The sequence below is a fragment of the Drosophila miranda genome (assembly GCF_003369915.1).
Source record: "Drosophila miranda strain MSH22 chromosome Y unlocalized genomic scaffold, D.miranda_PacBio2.1 Contig_Y2_pilon, whole genome shotgun sequence".
NCBI classification, from domain to species: Eukaryota; Metazoa; Arthropoda; class Insecta; order Diptera; family Drosophilidae; genus Drosophila; species Drosophila miranda.
The window spans coordinates 8,320,699-8,341,495 of record NW_022881614.1 but is presented as its reverse complement, the minus strand read 5'-3'; the positions used below and the strand labels follow the sequence as shown (position 1 = coordinate 8,341,495).

At 48.2% G+C, this 20,797-nt stretch overlaps 2 protein-coding genes across 5 annotated transcripts in view; both read right to left on the bottom strand.

Annotated features, from left to right (window-relative positions):
* Window positions 1-20,797, bottom strand: part of LOC108159227 (tyrosine-protein kinase Src42A) — a 61,368-nt gene that overhangs the window by 26,808 nt on the left and 13,763 nt on the right. The window contains exon 1 of one of the 4 annotated variants that reach the window (XM_017292329.2): window positions 3,023-6,827. The exons of 2 other annotated variants lie outside the window; for them this stretch is intronic. In XM_017292329.2, coding sequence (XP_017147818.2) covers window positions 3,023-6,810 — 3,788 coding nt within the window. In that variant the 5' untranslated portion in view covers window positions 6,811-6,827. Of the gene's footprint in view, window positions 1-3,022; window positions 6,828-20,797 lie in introns of those variants that run through there. One more of the 4 variants, XM_017292328.2, reaches the window with a different exon arrangement.
* Window positions 16,371-18,796, bottom strand: LOC108159229 (proteasome subunit alpha type-1-like). The gene is made up of 2 exons (XM_033398021.1): window positions 17,645-18,796; window positions 16,371-17,565 (listed from the first exon to the last, which is right to left on the bottom strand). The coding sequence occupies exon 2, from the start codon at window positions 17,263-17,265 to the stop codon at window positions 16,744-16,746; it is 522 nt and encodes a 173-aa protein (XP_033253912.1). The 5' UTR covers window positions 17,266-17,565; window positions 17,645-18,796; the 3' UTR covers window positions 16,371-16,743.

The window sequence follows — 20,797 nt, the reverse complement described above, 5'->3', positions numbered from 1 at the left end:
AGTAAAAGAATTGAGAGAGCGCAAAAGAGAGCGAGCGCGAGAGAGACGGCGCTCAGGCACGTCTCAACGTTATTAACCTGCAAAATATTTGACTATCAAATAAACGCCACACCACTGCACGCCAAAGAAACACCACACACACAAACAAACACACATGGGTAGACGGTACGTGATGATGGTGTTGTCTCTGTCTCGCTCGTGCCTCGGTCCATAGCATTTACCGTTTGCAGTCCGAAGAAGTTCATTAATGGATCAGACGATGGACAATGGAGGGAGAGTCGTGACTTTTTTTTCTTCCTTCTTTCTCTCTTTTTATACCCGATACTCAAAATGAGTATTGGGGTATATTAGATTTGTGGTAAAAGTGGATGTGTGTAACGTCCAGAAGGAATCGTTTCCGACCCCATAAAGTATATATATTCTTGATCAGCATCAATAGCCGAGTCGATTGAGCCATGTCTGTCTGTCCGTCCGTCTGTCCGTCCGTCCGTCTTTCCGTCCCCTTCAGCGCCTAGTGCTCAAAGACTATAAGAGCTAGAGTAACGATGTTTTGGATCCAGACTTCTGTGATATGTCACTGCTACAAAAATATTTCAAAACTTCGCCCCGCCCACTTCCGCTCCCACAAAGGACGAAAATCTGTGGCATCCACGTTTTTAAAGATACGATAAAACCAAAAACGCAGAATCGTAGAGGATGACTATATGTTTTAGAATGTAAGATCTCAACCAGATCGTATAATTATTATAGTCAGAATCAAGAAAACAATTTCATTCTTTCTTCTTCTGTCTCTCTCTAACACACAGGTTTCATGGTCGGTTTTGCCAATTGCAAAATATGAGTTCAAGGATCTCAGAACCTATAATAGCCAGAGCAACCAAATTTGGTATCCACACTCCTGTGATATCGGACCTTGACCGTTTCGTGTCCAAATTTCGCCACACCCCCTTCCGCCCCCGCAAAGGGCGAAAATCTGGGGCATCCACAAATCTCAGAGACTATTAAGGTTAGAGTAACCAAATTTGGTATCCGCACTTCTGTTAGATCTCACTATAAAACGTATATCTCAAAATTTCGCCCCACCCCCTTCCGCCCACACAAAAGACGAAAATCTGTTGCATCCACAATATTGCAGATTCGAGAAAACTAAAAACGCAGAATCATAGATAACGACCATATCTATCAGATTGCTGAATCTGGATCAGATCAGATCATTTTTATAGCCAAAAGGAACAAATCAATTTGCACTGGCTACGCAGCACCCGACGTCACGCTCAGACTGATTTTCTGTCTCTCTCGCACGCACTCCTTGTCGTGTCGTTTAATATTAGCGGCGTCTGCCGGAGGAGAGCCATACTGACTTAGTATCGGGTATAACTGTAGAGTTGCGGTGTCCGCAGCAACTCACAACGTTCCCCTTCGTTTTTATACCCGATACTCAAAATGAGTATTGGGGTATATTAGATTTGTGGTAAAAGTGGATGTGTGTAACGTCCAGAAGGAATCGTTTCCGACCCCATAAAGTATATATGTTATTGATCAGCATCAATAGCCGAGTCGATTGAGCCATGTCTGTCTGTCCGTCTGTCCATCCGTCCGTCTGTCCGTCCCCTTCAGCGCTTAGTGCTCAAATACTATAAGAGCTAGAGCAACGATGTTTTGTATCCAGACTTCTGTGATATGTCACTGCTACAAAAATATTTCAAAACTTCGCCCCGCCCACTTCCGCTCCCACAAAGGACGAAAATCTGTGGCATCCACGTTTTTAAAGATACGATAAAACCAAAAACGCAGAATCGTAGAGGATGACTATATGTTTTAGAATGTAAGATCTCAACCAGATCGTATAATTATTATAGTCAGAATCAAGAAAACAATTTCATTCTTTCTTCTTCTGTCTCTCTCTAACACACAGGTTTCATGGTCGGTTTTGCCAATTGCAAAATATGAGTTCAAGGATCTCAGAACCTATAATAGCCAGAGCAACCAAATTTGGTATCCACACTCCTGTGATATCGGACCTTGACCGTTTCGTGTCCAAATTTCGCCACACCCCCTTCCGCCCCCGCAAAGGGCGAAAATCTGGGGCATCCACAAATCTCAGAGACTATTAAGGTTAGAGTAACCAAATTTGGTATCCGCACTTCTGTTAGATCTCACTATAAAACGTATATCTCAGAATTTCGCCCCACCCCATTCCGCCCCCACAAAGGACGAAAATCTGTTGCATCCCCAATATTGCAGATTCGAGAAAACTAAAAACGCAGAATCATAGATAACGACCATATCTATCAGATTGCTGAATCTGGACCAGATCAGATAATTTGTATAGCCAAAAGGAACAAATCAATTTGCAGTGGCTACGCAGCGCCCAACGTCACGCTCAGACTGATTTTCTGTCTCTCTCGCACGCACTCTTTGTCGTGTCGTTTAATATAAGCAGCGTCTGCCGGAGGAGAGCCATACTGACTTAGTATCGGGTATAACTGTAGAGTTGCGGTGTCCGCAGCAACTCACAACGTTCCCCCTCGTTTTTGTTTGTAAATTTCGTTAATTAAACAATAAACAAACACTGTTCGACACATTTTTTAATGTTTGAGTGCGCCTCACTTCCCCTCCGCACATACAATGTATTTTGGAGGAGAGTTCGAGTGTTTGTTGGGCCTCTTCTGGGCTCTTCGGCCAACACGTGTATGGGCTGTACAAAAGTTCGCATTGATATGCAAATTTCAACGTCTGAACCAATTTGAAGGCGCTTTGGCCTTGAAGATGCGTTTGTTTTGCGAATTTGGGACGCAGTGGAAAGATACCAGGCATTGGCGCCCAATGCCGCTCCAGACGGAGCCAGGAGGGTTCCCACTTCATTCACCACTTTGTAAATTCCCCAAAATGATATACAACTCGTGCGTGCAGCGGCTCTAATCATAAATAAATTAATGGTTACATATATGTAATACGTAGATTCGTGCATCCGATGGGGCGTTGTGGAGGGCTGTGGGGGTGTCTGGGAGGCTAAACTTACGATTTTTCATTTAAAAATTCACCGCGCGTAAATTCCGAAAGTCGACGCGATTTGCCTTTCTTGGCCGCAGTCGTCGTCGTCGTCGTCGACGTCGTTGTTTGCGGGGGGGTGGAGCAGGAACCGCCTACGGCGACGGGCAGCGATCGCGACTTCTCAATGGCAGTCAGCGGAAGCGGGCAAGTGCACTGGTGGCTGGGCAGATCTTCCTCGAGGGCCAGGCAGGTGCACCGGAGGTGGCTCTGGTTTGACCAGCGGCGCAGTGGCTGCCTCCGGTTCTCCCCTCCCCCTGCCGCCGGCAGGCAGTGGTCAAGCGAGTGCTTCTTGACCAGCGCCAGCTGGTGCCTCTGGCGCTGCTGCTGCTCCTGGCCCTGGCCGCGCTGCAGGCACCGGTGCTGCTTGAGGCTGCGGCGGGGTCGGGGCGGCGACGGGGTCGGCGTGTGGCCGGCCGTGGCAGGCGGGGAGCAGGCCACCGACATGGAGATGGCGTCCAAGGAGCTGGACTTCATCAGGCAGCCGCCCAGATCCGTCTGTCTGGCCTCAGCCTCGCTGTCGCTTTGCAGCTGGAGGTGGGCTCTGTGCTGGCGCCTCTGCTGGGCAATGATGCGCGTGTACAGCTCCTCGGAGTCCAGCGGCAGCAGCAGATTCGTCACCCCGATCCGCCGCTTGGCCTGGCTGCGCTTCTGCTTGGACTCCTCGGGGTGGGGCGTCGCTCCTCCGGCGTCTGGCTCCTCCTGCCCGCTGCCCGCCGCACAGGATCTGCTGTAGCTGAGGATGTTGGACAGGCGTCGCATCTTCTTGGGCTTGCAGGCCTGCTTCCCGGCTTCCACGCCACTCTCTGTGGCACTCGGAGTCTCCTGGCTCTTGGCCGGCTCTGGCTCTCGCCGCGCCACCTGCTCCTCCTCCTGGGGCTGCTCCTCCACGTGGCTGACCACGAAGCGCGTTGGCTTGGCGGCCGCTGGTCGTCGGCTGTCCCCTGCATCGCTCGCCTCCAGCCTCTCGCCCTGCAGAATGTCGTAGATGGTTCCATACTTGTGCGCACTCACGGCGGACTGGACAGTGGAGCAGGCGGAGGCGGTGGAGGTGGCGGAGACCTGGCAGGAGGCCAGTGCTCGCTGCTGGCGCTGCTTCTCGCGCTCCCTCTTCTGGATGATGTCGTAGATGACGTCGCTCGACTTGCTCTCCAGAATGGAGCTGAGGCTCTTCCGCTGCCACCCGCCGGGGGTGCAGCCGCCGTCCTGCGAGGACTTGCGGTGGTGCAGGATCTCGTAGATGGTGCCGTAGGTCATGTAATTGTCGTACTTCTGGTACGTCAGCTGGTAGATGTCGTTCTTCCGCTGGATGATGTCGTAGATGGTGCCGTAGACCAGCTTGTCGTAGATCTTGAAGTTCCGCCTGTAGTTGGCATCGCAGTTGGAGCTGGAGTTGGAGCCGGAGCCCGGCAGCTTGGCGTACGTCTGCAGTTGCTTACCCTCGCCCGTTGGGGCCGCGGGCACGTTCTCCTTGTCCCCAGTCTTGGGCTCTTTGGTCGAGTGTCGGCGGGGCAGGAAGTAGCTGGCAAAGCTTTTGCGTTGCCTCGAATTCTGTCGCTTCAGCGGTGACGTGGTGGCTGTTGTTGCCGCTGCTGGGGCTGTGACTGTGGATGTGGGTGTGGGTGTGGGTGTGGCAGCGATCACTGCAACTGTGTCCAGACATTCCAGGGGCTCGATTTCGCTAACCAATCGCTTGAATTCCTCGTACGATATGCGCCGCTTGTGCGCCTTGGCCCGCTCCTTGGTCGCAAACTGATGATCGAGAATCTGCGATAGAAAATCCGAATTCTTTCGCATTGCCTCTGTGGTGGTGCTGTTTATTGTTGCTGTTGCTGTTAGACATCCATCGGCATCGGCATCGCCCTCACAATCGCCATCTCCGGTATCCATTTCATCGGGGGCCATGGGGGATCTGCGGCCTGGGCCTGGGACTGCGTCGCTGGTGGCAAACTCGTTTGCGCAATCCGGTTTATCGCCTCTCTCGCTTGTAGTTTCTTGTTCTGAAATGGAGGCAAGCGTTGTTGTTGTTGTTGGTGGGATCACAGTGTTGCTGTTGCTGGCTGCTGGTGTTGCGTCATCTGCCGCAGCCATCGATGATGCTTGGGGCATGGACAGTGGCAATGTGGCTACTGCTTCCGACGCCGCTGCTCCTGCCGCTGCCACTGTCGCTGCTGCTGTTGCAGGTTCAACAAACATGGCTTTGAACTCCTCGTAGGATTTGCGACGGTTTCGCGACTGCGTCAGACACTCCTTGTAGTTGCGGCGAGCGATCTTCTCTGCTGCGGCAGATGTTCCGACTGCTGCCGCCGCCGCCGCTGCTGCTGCTGCCAGGGCATCCAACTTGTTCTGCATCTCCATGAAGCCCGAGTCCATGGAGCTGATGGTGCTGGTGGAGTCGAAGCTCGTCTTCCGGCTCGAATTGTGGCTGACGGGCGAACCCGGCTTGGGCGGTGGCGTCACGAGCAGGGCGAGCAGCACATCCTCCTCGTTCGGGGCGCACAGCAGGTCCACATTGGGGCCATCACAGCTGCTCCCTGCTCCCTCCGCTTGCTGCTCCTGCTCCTGATCGTCGTCGAAGCTGATCAAATCGCGCACCACCGCAGAGGGGCCGCCCTGCGGCGCCTCCTCAGGCACCACGGCCAGCACAGTGGGCATTTCACTATACGATTCGCGACTTTTGTTAACCACCGCGTAGAGGGGCAATGTGAGTGCTGTTTCCGCTGCTTTCAACGATGTAGATCGCGCCGCTGTCGGTGACAAACTGAATGCTTCATTGCCATCGCTCGCTCTATGACTGGAACAGCGACTGCGACTGCGATTGGGGCTGGGGCTGGGACTGGGCATCGGAATTGGCGACACCTCTTGGCCCCCGCCCACATTGCATGCTCCCAGAGGGGTAGCGGCTGCCGCTGGCGTGCAACTGCTGCGATTATGAAAGATTTTAACACTGTGAATCGGTAATTTGTGGTGGCGATTGGTGTTGGGCCGATTACGTGCTATCCCCGTCGAGACGGTCCCGTGCGGCCTGTGCCGCTGCTGGTGGTGCGGACGGTGCTGCCGGCGGGCATACCGGCTGGCAATGCTGCAGATAGGATCCAGCTGCAGCTGCCACGTCCCCGCGGGGTCGTTGACCGGCTCGTAGTCGCTGCCGCGGCAGCTCCGCAGATACCGCTGCAGACGGCGCCCGTTGCAGGTGCCGCTCTGCCCCGCCCGCTGCTCGTTCATGCACTTGGCGCAGCAGAGGAACTCGTACAGAATATCGCCACCGGCGACACCCTCCATACCCCCCTCCATGGCCGAGTCCGAGGAGGCGGGCGGCGAGGGCGAGTACTTGGGCTCCAGCAGGAACCCCAGCTGGGCCGCCGCCGCGGCAATGGCCTCGGGCTGTCCACCGGGCCGGTCCACCGCCGGTGTCGGCGTTGGCGATGCCTTGCTCACGGGCATCAGGATGTACGTGTTCTTGGCGTTCTTTGGGGGCTCTGGGCTCTCGCTGGGACTTGAGGCGCTCTCCTGCTTCAGTCCCCGTCCGGCGGCCACAATCGAGCTCTCGATGCTCAGGCCGCTGTCGAGGAGCGTGAACGTGCCGTCCGAGGGTAGGATGAGGCGGCCCTCTGCGGCGGCGTTCACCAGCTCCCGGAGGGCGTGGACCTGCCGCTCTGTCACGTTGCCCTGCAGCTGGATGCCGTGCAGGGCGAAGGCCGTGGGCTTATTGTTCACCGAGTTCGGATCGGTGCACCACACCACGGGCATGGCAGTCATGCTGGTAGGCTCTCGGCGGATGCTGGATCTACGGGATCAGGGCTGTGTGAAGAGAAAAAGGCTTGAGCTTGGTACAAATGATTCAGCCCGAGGGGCGGAGGGCATGGCAGCCCGTTCGCTTTACTGTTTCGATTCTTTCGCTGGTTCTGGCAGATCGGAGAATGGTCATAGATATAGATATTAGATCTATATTTAGATGAGCACAGATTTGTCGAGGAATTCGATTCCGGTTCATGTTTTCGGATGCCAAAACCGAAAACAGATATATTTATTTATGTAAATTACAAAGTTTTGTTTTGTTTTCATTTGGATTCTCGATTCATGATTCCTTTAGAGGCAGGCCCTGGAAGGGGGGCTCGTGTGAGGGTGGGGCAATTGCCGGCGTGTGCATGGAACAAACATTATATTCCACAGTGTTTTATGTGATGGCATCGTATGGCATGGTATCATAAGAACCGAACGTGAGAGCCATGCACAATTCCCATTTGTAGAGCACAATCGGAAACGGGTTTTATTTGGCGGAATATAAACGAAATACGTAACACTCGATCGAACATTTGATTGCCTGATTGCTTTATGGGTTGTGGGCAGACTTGAGCTGCCCACAGACGGACGCCAGGCAGAGGTTGAAGGTGCTGCCGTCTTTCCACCGACCATTGACCATTGAACTCGGATCTCTGCCTCTTCACATTCCGCAGACGAAGGCTGCTACGGTTCTTGCTCTTGGACTTGAGAGAAGTTCAGAGCCGACAAAGGGGCCGACCGGCACTCGAGACAACTCCCCGCTGCCCGCTCCCTGTTCCCCGATCCCCACTCACAGGAGGCATTTAGCTGGACATCCTGCAGACCCCTCCCCCAACCCCCGTGCTGCTGATGGCTCTCGACTGCTAAGAGACGCGGTTTTGTCAGCCTCAGCAAATGTCAATGTCAGCAGCAGCGACAAAAAACAGACCCATACACACCATAAATAAATTGCATCAAGGCGTAACAGTTTTCTGTTTTTGCAAGGTTTCTGTTTCTTTTTTGCCAAGATCAGAAGATCCGATGATCCAAAGAGATGGTATGGAAGAATTTCCAAAAAGATTGTGTAATTTTCGATGCATTGTGGGGATTACAATCATGTGAAACACTGTACACTCTTTGTGGGATAGAAGACCATCTTTGCTCCAAAAAAAACCATAGTATAGACCAACCCTATGGCTGTTTGGGGTCCATATAGCTCTAGCCTCGATGGAACACCCCAGCACGACGTCTTGCTCTCAAAGAGGGTATATATCTTTGTGAACACATATTATTTACATAAATAAACAGCTGCTTGGCGTCGAGTGTCGCGAAGAATAGCCACCACAATGACACCAGAGTCTGGCCAAAAAAAAACCTGTTGAACCCGTCTCGGTGCTCCGATCTTCGAAAGGAGATTGAAAGTTCCATAAAGCATGGATCTACTGCATTTATGAATACGATATAGTATAGCCGTAGTACTGTGTATTGTGTGCCGTGACGTGACGCTGCTTTCAGCTGATATTTCAGTCACGCGCACGAACAACAGCAAGAACTGGTGCCAGTCGAGAGCAGTTCCATCGGTAATCGGTTTGTCAGCGCAATAACCGTTATTCCCATAGATAAAGATCTATATATGTATCAGCCATCAGCCAAAACTTGGCAAGGTGGAAGAACCAGCAAGGTTACCCCCGCGGAAGGCTCCAAAGGGTTCGGGGTCCGTGGTTCGGGGGGTCTACGGCTGACCTATGCTAACCGAATCGAATCGTGTCCATTACAAAATAATGGAGCCCCCATCGGAGTGGGAGTGGGTTTTGGATTGGATTCGATTGGATATCTGCTGTTTTGGCGCGTGCCAAGAAAACCGAACAAGAGCCAACATAATAGCGGCTATAATGAGTGAAAGAAAAAAAAAAAAGAAGAAAAACGAGGGGGAACGTTGTGAGTTGCTGCGGACACCGCAACTCTACAGTTATACCCGATACTTAGTCAGTATGCTCTCCTCCGGCAGACGCCGCTAATATTAAACGACACGACAAAGAGTGCGTGCGAGAGAGACAGAAAATCAGTCTGAGCGTGACGTCGGGCGCTGCGTAGCCAGTGCAAATTGATTTGTTCCGTTTGGCTATAAAAATTATCTGATCTGGTCCAGATTCAGCAATCTGATAGATATGGTCGTTATCTATGATTCTGCGTTTTTAGTTTTCTCGAATATGCAATATTGTGGATGCAACAGATTTTCGTCCTTTGTGGGGGCGGAAGGGGGTGGGGCGAAATTCTGAGATATACGTTTTATAGTGAGATCTAACAGAAGTGCGGATACCAAATTTGGTTACTCTAGCCTTAATAGTCTCTGAGATTTGTGGATGCCCCAGATTTTCGTCCTTTGCGGGGGCGGAAGGGGGTGTGGCGAAATTTGGACACGAAACGGTCAAGGTCCGATATCACAGGAGTGTGGATACCAAATTTGGTTGCTCTGGCTCTTATAGTTTCTGAGATCCTTGAACTCATATTTTGCAATTGGCAAAATCGACCATGAAACCTGTGTGTTAGAGAGAAACAGAGCGAGAAAGAATGAAATTGTTTTCTTGATTCTGGCTATAATAATTATACGATCTGGTTGAGATCTTCCATTTTAAAACATATAGTCATCCTCTACGATTCTGCGTTTTTGGTTTTATCGTATCTTTAAAAATGTGGATGCCACAGATTTTAGCTTTTTGTGGGGGCGGAAGTGGGCGGGGCCAAGTTTTGAAATATTTTTGTAGCAGTGACATATCACAGAAGTCTGGATACAAAACATCGTTGCTCTAGCTCTTATAGTCTTTGAGCACTAGGCGCTGAAGGGGACGGACAGACGGACGGACGGACAGACGGACAGACAGACATGGCTCAATCGACTCGGCTATTGATGCTGATCAAGAATATATATACTTTATGGGGTCGGAAACGATTCCTTCTGGGCGTTACCCAAATCCACTTTTACCACAAATATAATATACCCCAATACTCATTTTGAGTATCGGGTATAAGAAGGGTAACAATTGCACTCAAAAGTACTACGACCCAATTTGAACCGGTGTGTTTGTATCTTTGTATCTGAATGTTTCATTGCCTCGCGAAGACAAACGTTTTTTTTTCCAGCTGTTGCCAACGGAATGTTTGCCGAAACATTTGTTGCCAAGCATTTGTTGCTGGCGAATTATGAAACCACAACAAAAGATGCACAAAACTAGAGAGAGAGAAAGAGCTAGCTAGCTCTTGGCCCAGCGGTTACTTTCTCCACCAAAACAAAAAGAAACCAAAAACTTTATCCCCCAAAACCGACCATCGACCATCGGCCATCCACCATCGAGGCTGTCCCAAGTCCAAGTCCAAGCCAAGTTCGAGGTCCGCGTGCCGCCGGCCCATTTATGTGCAAATGAACAGTAAGCTTTTTGGCCAACCACCAATTGATGGCCAACACAAAAAAGTCCAAAAATGAGCTCGTCTCTGATTTTGTGTCCATGATTTAGGTCATTGCACAATGGTAACGAGAGCAGCAGCGACTAAATTTAGTATTATCTCCGTGCCAATCCATTCCATACCCCCTTTAACCGCCCTTTTTTTCGGTCTATGGCGAAATTAAGGCCATCAAAAAAGCCCAAACGACATTAATAGCGAAATTCTATTTAGAATAGATCCAGCAAAAGCCTGAAGGGGGGGCTCTATCGAAACCGATTTTCATTGAATGGCAAAAAGAAATAAAAATAAAAATCGAAAAAAAAACCCCAAGTATATTTTGCTGGAAACGCACTGAATACGCTAATGAGTAAATATTTGGAAATCCACTCGAAAACCCGTTCGGTTCGACATGGAGTTCGCCTCGAAGAATTGAGCTTAATTTTGGGAAAATACCAACGAAAGATATCCCCTAGCCAGGGTATATTATATGGCTGGATCAGAACTACTTGTATTCCATGTTCTATATGAGGAAGTGCAGATTGCACTCCATTCAATGGCTGGACAACAATGAGGGGAGGCGGCAAAGATTACAACAATAAAGCGTGCCACAAAGCCCGAAATAATGAGCTTTTGCTGCTACCTCTCTCTCTCTTTGGCCAGCAATTTTCATGTGTTTACAACTGAACATTTTGTATCTGTATCTGGTATCTGGTATCTTTTTTAGTTGTTTTTTTTTTCTGCCACAGGTAGAGTGTGACTCATGGTACAGGAAATCTGCGGCCATGGTGCTCCATGGTTTAAAAGAGAAGACAGAAAGAGAGAGACAGAGAGAGAGAGAGATAGAGAGAGATAGAGAGAGAGAGATAGAGAGAGAGAGAGAGAGAGAGAGAGAGAGAGAGAGAAACAGATGGTAGATGGCAGAGCTTGACAAAGGCAAAGTCAGAGGGCATTAAATAGAGTTCATAGGTAAAAAGCTCTAAAAACCGCCAGCAAACTTTGGGCCCAAGAATATTAGACTTCATGCAGTACGAGTACGAGTACATTGTACATTGTACATTAATGCCTTTCGATCGAGTCACGTAAGTGCAAGCTATCCAAGATATCGATAAAGTTCACTCAAATGCTGTGGAGGAGTTGCAGGTGGAGAAGGAGGAGGTGGAGAAGGAGGACTTTGGCCATGTCTAAAGGCAAAGCCGTTGTGGGTTGGGGGCACATGCATTCATTATATAACCATCGGGAATTCTCTTAGGAAATATGTGTATGCTCCATTTTGTATTCCAGAGCGATTCTCGAATTCAAATTCTGGCCAGCATACGTGCGATTGAATACGTTTTGAATGGCCAGCGAAAGACCCTCGTCGAAACAGTAAAGAAAATAGAAAATTCTGCGCTGCTCTCTGCCTCCACATTGCCTCAAGACGTGTACCTTTTCAGATGTCGCAGTTATGTTGCTGTTGCTGTTGCTGCGCCGTCCGTCGTTGGCGTGCAACGAGTTTTCGTGCTTCGGTTACGAGGAAACGCTTTCCTATATATATTCCGAATATCCAGATATATATATATATTTATTGTAGCGTCTGGGCGATATTCGATTTCCGAACCGATTTGAGCGCGTCGCGTCTTCCGTTTGGACGTCCGTTTCGAGTACCGCTTCGCAGACAACTGATACGTTTATGAAATTTTTATAGAATGGTTTTAACCACACACACACACACACACACACACACCACACACACACACACACAGGCACACCTGTTGAGCCAGGTTTCCTCTCTCTCTCTCGCGCGCTCTCTGGGAGCCAAAGAAGTGGTCCGCGGAAACAGCTGATCGCAGAGCACGCCTCTCTCTATCTCTCTCTCTGTCTCTTTGTGGGGGGAACCCACTCTTAAGTCTCCGCCAAGATGAATGATTTCGATCCGCGATTTAACAATTACGACGATGACGACGAGCGACGAGCAATTAGTCAGAAAGTGCGTTGATTGCAAAGATCAAATCGAGAGTTGAAAACGAGGGGGAACGTTGTGAGTTGCTGCGGACACCGCAACTCTACAGTTATACCCGATACTTAGTCAGTATGCTCTCCTCCGGCAGACGCCGCTAATATTAAACGACACGACAAAGAGTGCGTGCGAGAGAGACAGAAAATCAGTCTGAGCGTGACGTCGGGCGCTGCGTAGCCAGTGCAAATTGATTTGTTCCGTTTGGCTATAAAAATTATCTGATCTGGTCCAGATTCAGCAATCTGATAGATATGGTCGTTATCTATGATTCTGCGTTTTTAGTTTTCTCGAATGTGCAATATTGTGGATGCAACAGATTTTCGTCCTTTGTGGGGGCGGAAGGGGGTGGGGCGAAATTCTGAGATATACGTTTTATAGTGAGATCTAACAGAAGTGCGGATACCAAATTTGGTTACTCTAGCCTTAATAGTCTCTGAGATTTGTGGATGCCCCAGATTTTCGCCCTTTGCGGGGGCGGAAGGGGGTGTGGCGAAATTTTGAAACAACCTCGTCTCGGTCCGATATATTAGGAGTGTGGATACCAAATTTGGTTGCTCTAGCTTTTGTAGTCTCTGAGATCTAGGCGCTAATGTTTTCCTCTAAGCAACGCCGCCTATGCTACGTGTGTGTTAGAGAGAGACAGGGCGAGAAAAAATAAAATTGTTTTCTTGATGCTGGCTATAATAATAATACGATCCAATTCAAATTCTGCAGTCTAAAAGATATGGTCATTCTCTACGATTCTGCGTTTTTGTTTTCTCATATCTTTAAAATTGTGGATGCAACAGATTTTCGTCCTTTGTGGGGGCGGAAGTGGGCGCGGCGAAGTTTTGAAATATTTTTGTAGCAGTGACATATCACAGAAGTCTGGGTCCAAAACATCGTTGCTCTAGCTCTTAGTCTTTGAGCACTAGGCGCTGAAGGGGACGGAAAGACGGACGGACGGACAGACGGACAGACAGACATGGCTCAATCGACTCGGCTATTGATGCTGATCAAGAATATATATACTTTATGGGGTCGGAAACGATTCCTTCTGGACGTTACACACATCCACTTTTACCACAAATCTAATATACCCCAATACTCATTTTGAGTATCGGGTATAAAAATGGGAGGAGATCTGAAGGCCAGAATTGTTGCGCCGGACTTCCACCCACCGCCAGTGAAGTCATCGTTACCAAGGTTGTCGCTACCCACTTTCGACGGAACATATACAAACTATAAGAATTTCATTCACTCGTTCGAGCAAATTGTTGTGCGTGAGTCTGGATTGTCTAATATAGAAAGGTTTAATTATTTGTTGACCTGCCTCACGGGGCCGGCATTAGATACAATTCAGGCATTCCAGGTTACAAGCGAAAACTACCCGAAGGCCCTAGCAAAACTCAAAAGCCGTTTTGATAATCCTACTCTTATATTTTTAGAATTGAGGCATTGTTTGCACTACAACTTGTGGAAAGGTCAAACAGTCAGCAGCTTCACAGCCTAGTGGATAAGGCATCCGCTATATTAATCTCGCTGGAGTCCATCGGCAAACCTGAGAACATTGTTCACGCTATGGTTATATATATTATAATGGAAAAGTGTGATCAGCAAACTCGGAACAAGTGGAAGGAATCGCAGGACAACAAAACTCTGCCAACCTGGCTAGCATGCACACAGCTTTTGGAACGCCACTGTCAGTTTCTCCATTCGTCTGGAAACTCGGCTGCTACTTCGTCACAACGAAAGGCGGAATCCAATAAGTCAAATCGTCATTCTAATCACCAAATAAACTCGTCGTTTGCTATCACTAATCCGTCTTGTACACTTTGTTCTAGTTCTGGCCATAAGATCTCTTTGCGCTCAGTTCAAGGCTATGAACAGCAACCAACGGTACGACAATGCAAAACGCCTCGGTCTCTGCATCAATTGTCTTGGAAATGGTCATAGAGTGGCGCAATGTTCATCGACTCATCGTTGCCGATCCTGTAATCGAAATCATCATTCATCTTTGCATCACTCTCAGCCGCAACCGCCACCCCAATCATCAGCAGGACAATCTTCAACTACTGAACCGGTACTCCAACCAGCGCAACCCTCCTGGCAACCGGCTCATCAAGCTGCTTCACACTCTCATATGGAGATCGCAGCAGATGATCAAATTTTGTTGGCAACAGCTATGGTTTTGGTAAAGGATGCCACAGGTGAATACAAACTCGGTAGAGCGTTGCTTGATTCATGTTCTCAGGTTAATTTTGTAACCGAAACCTTTGCACAAAAGCTTCGCCTTCGTCGTGAAAAACACCACATTGGAATTCGCAGTATAGGAGACTCCCTTACTAGTTTGAAGGCTCGTACGACTACCTCTATTAAGTCACGTACTTCCGGCTATCAGCTCACTCTCCAGTTTGGAATCACATCCCATATTGCCTACCAGCCAGATAGTGAGATCGACGTATCGAATTGGAACCTACCAGCTAACACTCCATTACTCTTTTTGGTTGGGTTGTTGCTGGGAGGTACCAGCGGCAATATAACAGACAGCCACCATTGTGCTTGGCGACTGTAGAAGAGTCTATCGACAAGAATTTGCAGCAATTATGGAAAGTGGACTCATTTGTCGATCCAAGCGCTAGAATGCTCCCAAATCATCGTCGCTGTGAGGACCATTTCAGGGACACAACACATCAGGATGCCAGTGGGCGGATTGGACCAAGGCTGGTGGACGTTTGGAATACTCAGACCTACAAGACGGTCAAAAACATCCGTTGCTGCTGCCTAGTCAGTCCCAATTTGTATGGAACTATATTCGCCATTTGCATCTTCGGAACTATTACGCTGGAAACTAGGCCGAGTGCAGTCTACTGTGCTTGGGAAGGATGGACTTGTACGGGTGGTGCACCTCCGCACTGCAAATGGAACATGTTGCAGGCCAATACACAAGTTGGCAATTCTTCTGGTGGTTTGAAAGCAGTCCTTTCAACGGGGCCGGGATGTTCGGTCAAACTCCTTTAAGGAACAAGTATTCAAATGACCCTCGTAAAATAGAGAGCCTACGCTCACTTTTTATACCCGATACTCAAAATGAGTATTGGGGTATATTAGATTTGTGGTATAAGTGGATGTGTGTAACGTCCAGAAGGAATCGTTTCCGACCCCATAAAGTATATATATTCTTGATCAGCATCAATAGCCGAGTCGATTGAGCCCTGTCTGTCTGTCCGTCCCCTTCAGCGCCTAGTGCTCAAAGACTATAAGAGCTAGAGCAACGATATTTTGGACCCAGACTTCTGTGATATGTCACTGCTACAAAAATATTTCAAAACTTCGCCCCGCCCACTTCCGCCCCCACAAAGGACGAAAATCTGTGGCATCCACAATTTTAAAGATATGAGAAAACCAAAAACGCAGAATCGTAGATAATGACCATATCTATCAGATTGCTGAATCTGGATCAGATCAGATCATTTTTATAGCCGAAAGGAACAAATCAATTTGCAGTGGCTACGCACCGCCCGACGTCACGCTCAGACTGATTTTCTGTCTCTCTTGCACGCACTCTTTGTCGTGTCGTTCAATATTAGTTTTGTGTATAACCGTAGAGTTGCGGTGTCCGCAGCAACTCACAACGTTCCCCCTCGTTGTATTTACTCTCACCATAATTGTACTAAATTCACCACTGTATTCTCTCTCTTATGCCCAGTACTCAAGCACTAAGATTTGTAATAAATAGTTATTCCCTAATACTCAACTGGATCGATCGACTTTTCGCTTTCTTGTATAGACTTTGATTCGTTTGCAGAAAAAACTAACACACCCCCATCCGTGAATTAACATTAATGCGGAAAACGCTCCGTGTACAAACACTTATGATTTATGTAACTTATACACAAAGGAGTGTCAGTCCTTAACCAACGAACGTGCTTTTTAGCGATGACAAATAATACAAACTGAATGACACAAATATCGTATTTGTATCATTTCCGGATACAAAGAGCGTTTTGTCGGGCATTTGACTCGTATGCGATATCGTCTGATGGGTACCCCTTGTCCTTGTTCTAAAATCGAATGCATACCATAGAATTCTAGCATTATATATGAGTGCAGAAACATTGCGAAACAGAAAACACAAACATTGGCCAACATAAACAGCATCAGCAGCAGCATATTTAATGGGGCAAAGACTGCAATACAAGTGCAGTCGTAGGTGTATGTGTTTGTCCCTGTGGCTGTGTCTGTCTCAGAGGCAACAATGGTTGCTGCCACATTAAGTCTCACTGGAAGTCTGCTCTCCGGTCTCCTCTTCTGTGAAGGCCTCTACACTAGACACCTCTTGGTCCAAGCGCTTCGACAGCTCGATATACTTTTGAGTCTCTGCCGCATCGCAGATCCTAAACTCCTGCTCTGCCCCGACGAGGGCCAGCTTTATCTCGAGGTTCTGCTCCTGCGCCAGGGGTCCGCGGATGGCCTGAATGCCGTGGCAGATCAACTCCTCCTTGGAGCAGTGCTCAAAGGCGCTCCAGGTAGCGGAGAGCCAGCTGGGAGCGGGCCCCGATGGCCGTGGCCCTGCACTTGATGACAGCCGCCGAGGGCATCGCCTGGTAGAGGTGCGCTCCGTGGCTGTCGTGGCCCGCCCCGAAGGGACGGCGCTCGTTGCGGTTCGTGTGGGCCTGCATCTTGATGGCCAGGTCGGTCATCAGGCGGGCGACGGGCATCTCCCCGATGTACGAGAGGTTGTACGTGAGGCACTGGGTGCACAGGTGGCTGTGGAGGATCTGGGCATCCGGCACGAGGCCCGCGAAGGCTAGACCGAGCTTTGGGTGCACGGACAGGATCTTGCGCTGCGGCAAGGCCGACGTATCCGCGGCCGCTGGCCCCTGGAGGGACACCAGCACCGTGTAGTCCTTGCTGGTGAGGCCCACTGTGGCCGTCGTGCCCTGCTTCACCGCCTCCATGGCGTACTCCACCTGGAAGATCCTTCCCTGCGGACTGAAAACAGTGCAGTCGTTGTCGTAGCGGTTGCGACGCATCGCTAATCGGAATTTCACAAATATTTTACAACAGAACAAATATTTCCAGGACTAGAATTGAGTTAAAGGTCACAGAAATCGAAAACGAGGAGTCTATCGATCACGCTCACACATGCCACGAGAAAATGAGAGTGGTGCCATCTCTAGCCAGGCCTTCCTCTCTCGCGCTCGCTCTCTCCTACAGAACGTAGTGGTCGTCGCCTAGGCAGAAATCCCTCATTATTTCGGTGTGCTCTCTCTCGCCCTCTCTTCTATCATTCTCTTTCGACACGCACTCTTTGCCAAAACCAGCTGCATAACCTGATTGAGATTCAGATTCAGTGCATTAGAAGTGCATAAATTAGCACTCAGATCGGAACAAATCAGATCAGATAATTACCGCTCGATTAGGCGGCTATTTCCTGTGCGATTTTGGGCAAATACAAACACAAATCCCGTTCTGTTAATTGCTGTCGCTATCGCTATTGGGATATGACTGTTTCAATATTTGAAACTGTTTTTTAAAGTACCGCTCGAGCGACCTTCCCCAAGAGCATTGCCCGGGCACCGTACCTTCTGCTGCTGCTGCTCTGACAAATTGTTTAAACAATTGTCTTCTATTGAGCATTGTTTAACATGCCACATAATCGAGGGCTACTCCGTACGTCACACGTCACATGAATCGAAAAAAGAAACGCCGAATTAAGTCCGCACTTCATGCATATAGAAAATGGTTTATTTTATGAAAAAGTCTGACACGCAGCCGCGAGACGAGTATCGTATGCATGTGGCCCAGTATAACAATTCGCTAACCCTCCTCCTCCTTCGCCCTCTCCTCCTCACTTTGTTGACGGGTTCAATGGCATTTTCTGGTGTCATGTTCAACAACAATTGCAACCCAACAACAACAGACAGAGCCATCAAAGGAAGCCAAAATATATATAAAGTACACGAATGAATGGATTTTTGTTAAATGGAATTTATTTTGACCATTTTCCGGATTTGTGCCAGTCCACAGCCCATGAAAATCGGTCGAAATGGTTGTCTGATAAAAGATTTGCTCTATTTGGATCTGTTAAGCCTTCCATAATCATCGGAACTATCTTTCACACGAAACTAAAGTATTTTCCAACATCATAAGTGGCTAATATTATTCGTATTATGTATTAAATATTCATTGTATGTGAATCGCAATGCGGGGGAGCTTGAGCATGAGCATCTCTCGATACATCGATTGGATCAGGCGAATCAATATGCACACAATGAATTAGTGCCACTGACATTGAAATTCGCCAAAATCGAAACAGAATCAAAACCCAAACTGGGCTCAAACGGCGATCAATTTCGCTGCGACAATAACGATCGGATCGAATCGGACGGCCGGCGTCTGGTGTCGTCTTCCGTGCCGGAAGATGAGGCTTAGGCGCACAACAACTGCAAACAGAAACACAAACAAAAACAAACCGAAACAGAAACAGAAAGGAAAATAATCATTCGCCCAGAGTAGCATCAAACAATCACAATTGTTCCACTATAAATTTTAATTTCGATTTAAGCCTGCAATCGGCAGAGTTTTGCCTTTCAATTGAAACGCCCGACGCCTGCTAATTTGTTTTTGCCAATTTGTGCGACTCGATTCTATTTGCGAGCAAAAAGTAAAACAAGTGGCTGTTGGATTGGGTTTCTGGGTGGCTCTGCTCCGGGAATTATGAATCTACCGATGGTGTTTATTATTATTGAACAGTTTTCTGGTTCAACGAGCCCCGAGAACTTCCGATTTGGTTGTGAATGCTGGTCGCACAATCTCTGGCTCTCTCTCGTCTATGTCGGCCGGAGACGGCTGGCTCATTGACCGTACATTGACGGTACAGTGGGACATCAGTGCATATTATTGGCGATTTATGTGGCCAGATAATGGCCAATAGTGAATTTACGGCCTAAACGCTTAGCACATTGGAAAATAGTTTGCATTAAGCCGCATTCATACGCATTTTTCCCACAGCTCTGCCCCGGCGGAAGTAAACATCTGTCCAGGGTATTTCCCCTCTCCGACAGCATTAAAAATTCACTCGAATTAACCTCGTCTCGAGCGAATTCCCCGTAAACGATGAGCCATCGTCGCCATCGACACTCATTGCCGTCATTGCAGTCACCATCCCATCCCTTCTGTCCAATGACCTACTTTCGGAGCTGCAGAGACACAGAGCAGAGGCCCTGCTCTGGAGGTGATTGGCCGCCGGTCCGTGGAAAAGTTGCCCGCTTGGCAATCGAATATCCCATAAATATGCATTTATGCATAGGAAAGTTTTCTTTCGGTTCGATCGCCTGACAATGCGGAAGTTGTCGATTAACAAATCGCAGTGGACAGTGCGTTTCGAAACTGGTGTTCGAAACTCCTTCTGGGCAGCAAAATAATTAACAATTGATCGAAAGGAAATGCGGGAGGATAGAAAGAATTGAAACAGCGCTCTTTTGCTTATACGCGTTTATTCTCTTTCGCTGCTCATTTTTTGGTGCGCGCAGTGAGCGTAGACGCGACTCACAGCCATGATGCAATTATACAAGGTGGTCTCGTCGGGAGCCGAAGTTCGTTCGTGTTGTTCCTTATCGTCAGTGCATGCTTGCTTGTTGATGATGAAGGTTGTTCACGGACGAATTTTTTGATATATTCTTAACCCTTATGTCCCGACAACAACAAAATTATAAAAAGCATATAAAAAAAATACCACAGAATTAGAAGTAATCTTTATATATTATGTAAAAGAACATTTTAATATAGCTAAAAATGTTGAAGAAAAATTATTAATGGCTGCATAAAATTTAAATATTAAAATATCAGTAAAATCATTTTATTTTAAAATTTTAAAACCCACGGGCCTGTTAAGGGTTAATCAACATCAACATATACCGTCTCACTCACACTCACTATACTATGTGCCCTTCACTCGCACTTATTGCTAGCATACGTTAAGGGACTAACTTTTGCCGACGAGACCACCTTGTATAATTGCATCATGCTCACAGCAATGCTCTCTCGAGCACATAAAGCCTGCAGGGCAGAAAGAGATGGCTGATGGCACGAGATGGCACTCTCTGGTGTCTTGCAGATGAAATCATACAATGGTGGTGGTGCATTCCCGCAAAGCGCTCTCTCTTCGGCGCATTTTGCAAGCTTCGTTGTGTCTAATTTAAGAGTATGAAATGGACCACCTTGTATAATTTCTTTAACATCCTCATACTATGTAACTTTGATACGCACTGTATCGGTGTCCACACAGAATGCATAACCCCCCTCCCCCCGACAAAATGCGCTTAAGAGTTGTGCAATGACCAACAGAAAACGAAAACCAAATCAGAAAACCGAAAAAACTCTGACGACAATCGAAGGGGGCTTCTCAGAAAAATACAAAAATTGTGAACGAGCGGGTAAATGTAAGTATCCTTAAGGCGAAGAAAGAAAGAAGAAAGCACAGTTAAATGAGCGGCACAGTATTTATTGCAGTGCAAATAAATACAAGAAATTACACGAGAGCTGATTACTGTTCCACGGCTA

Coding starts and splice junctions, on each gene's coding strand:
- LOC108159229 (XM_033398021.1), bottom strand. CDS start 17,265: ATGCGTCGCAACCGCTACGACAACGACTGCACTGTTTTCAGTCCGCAG.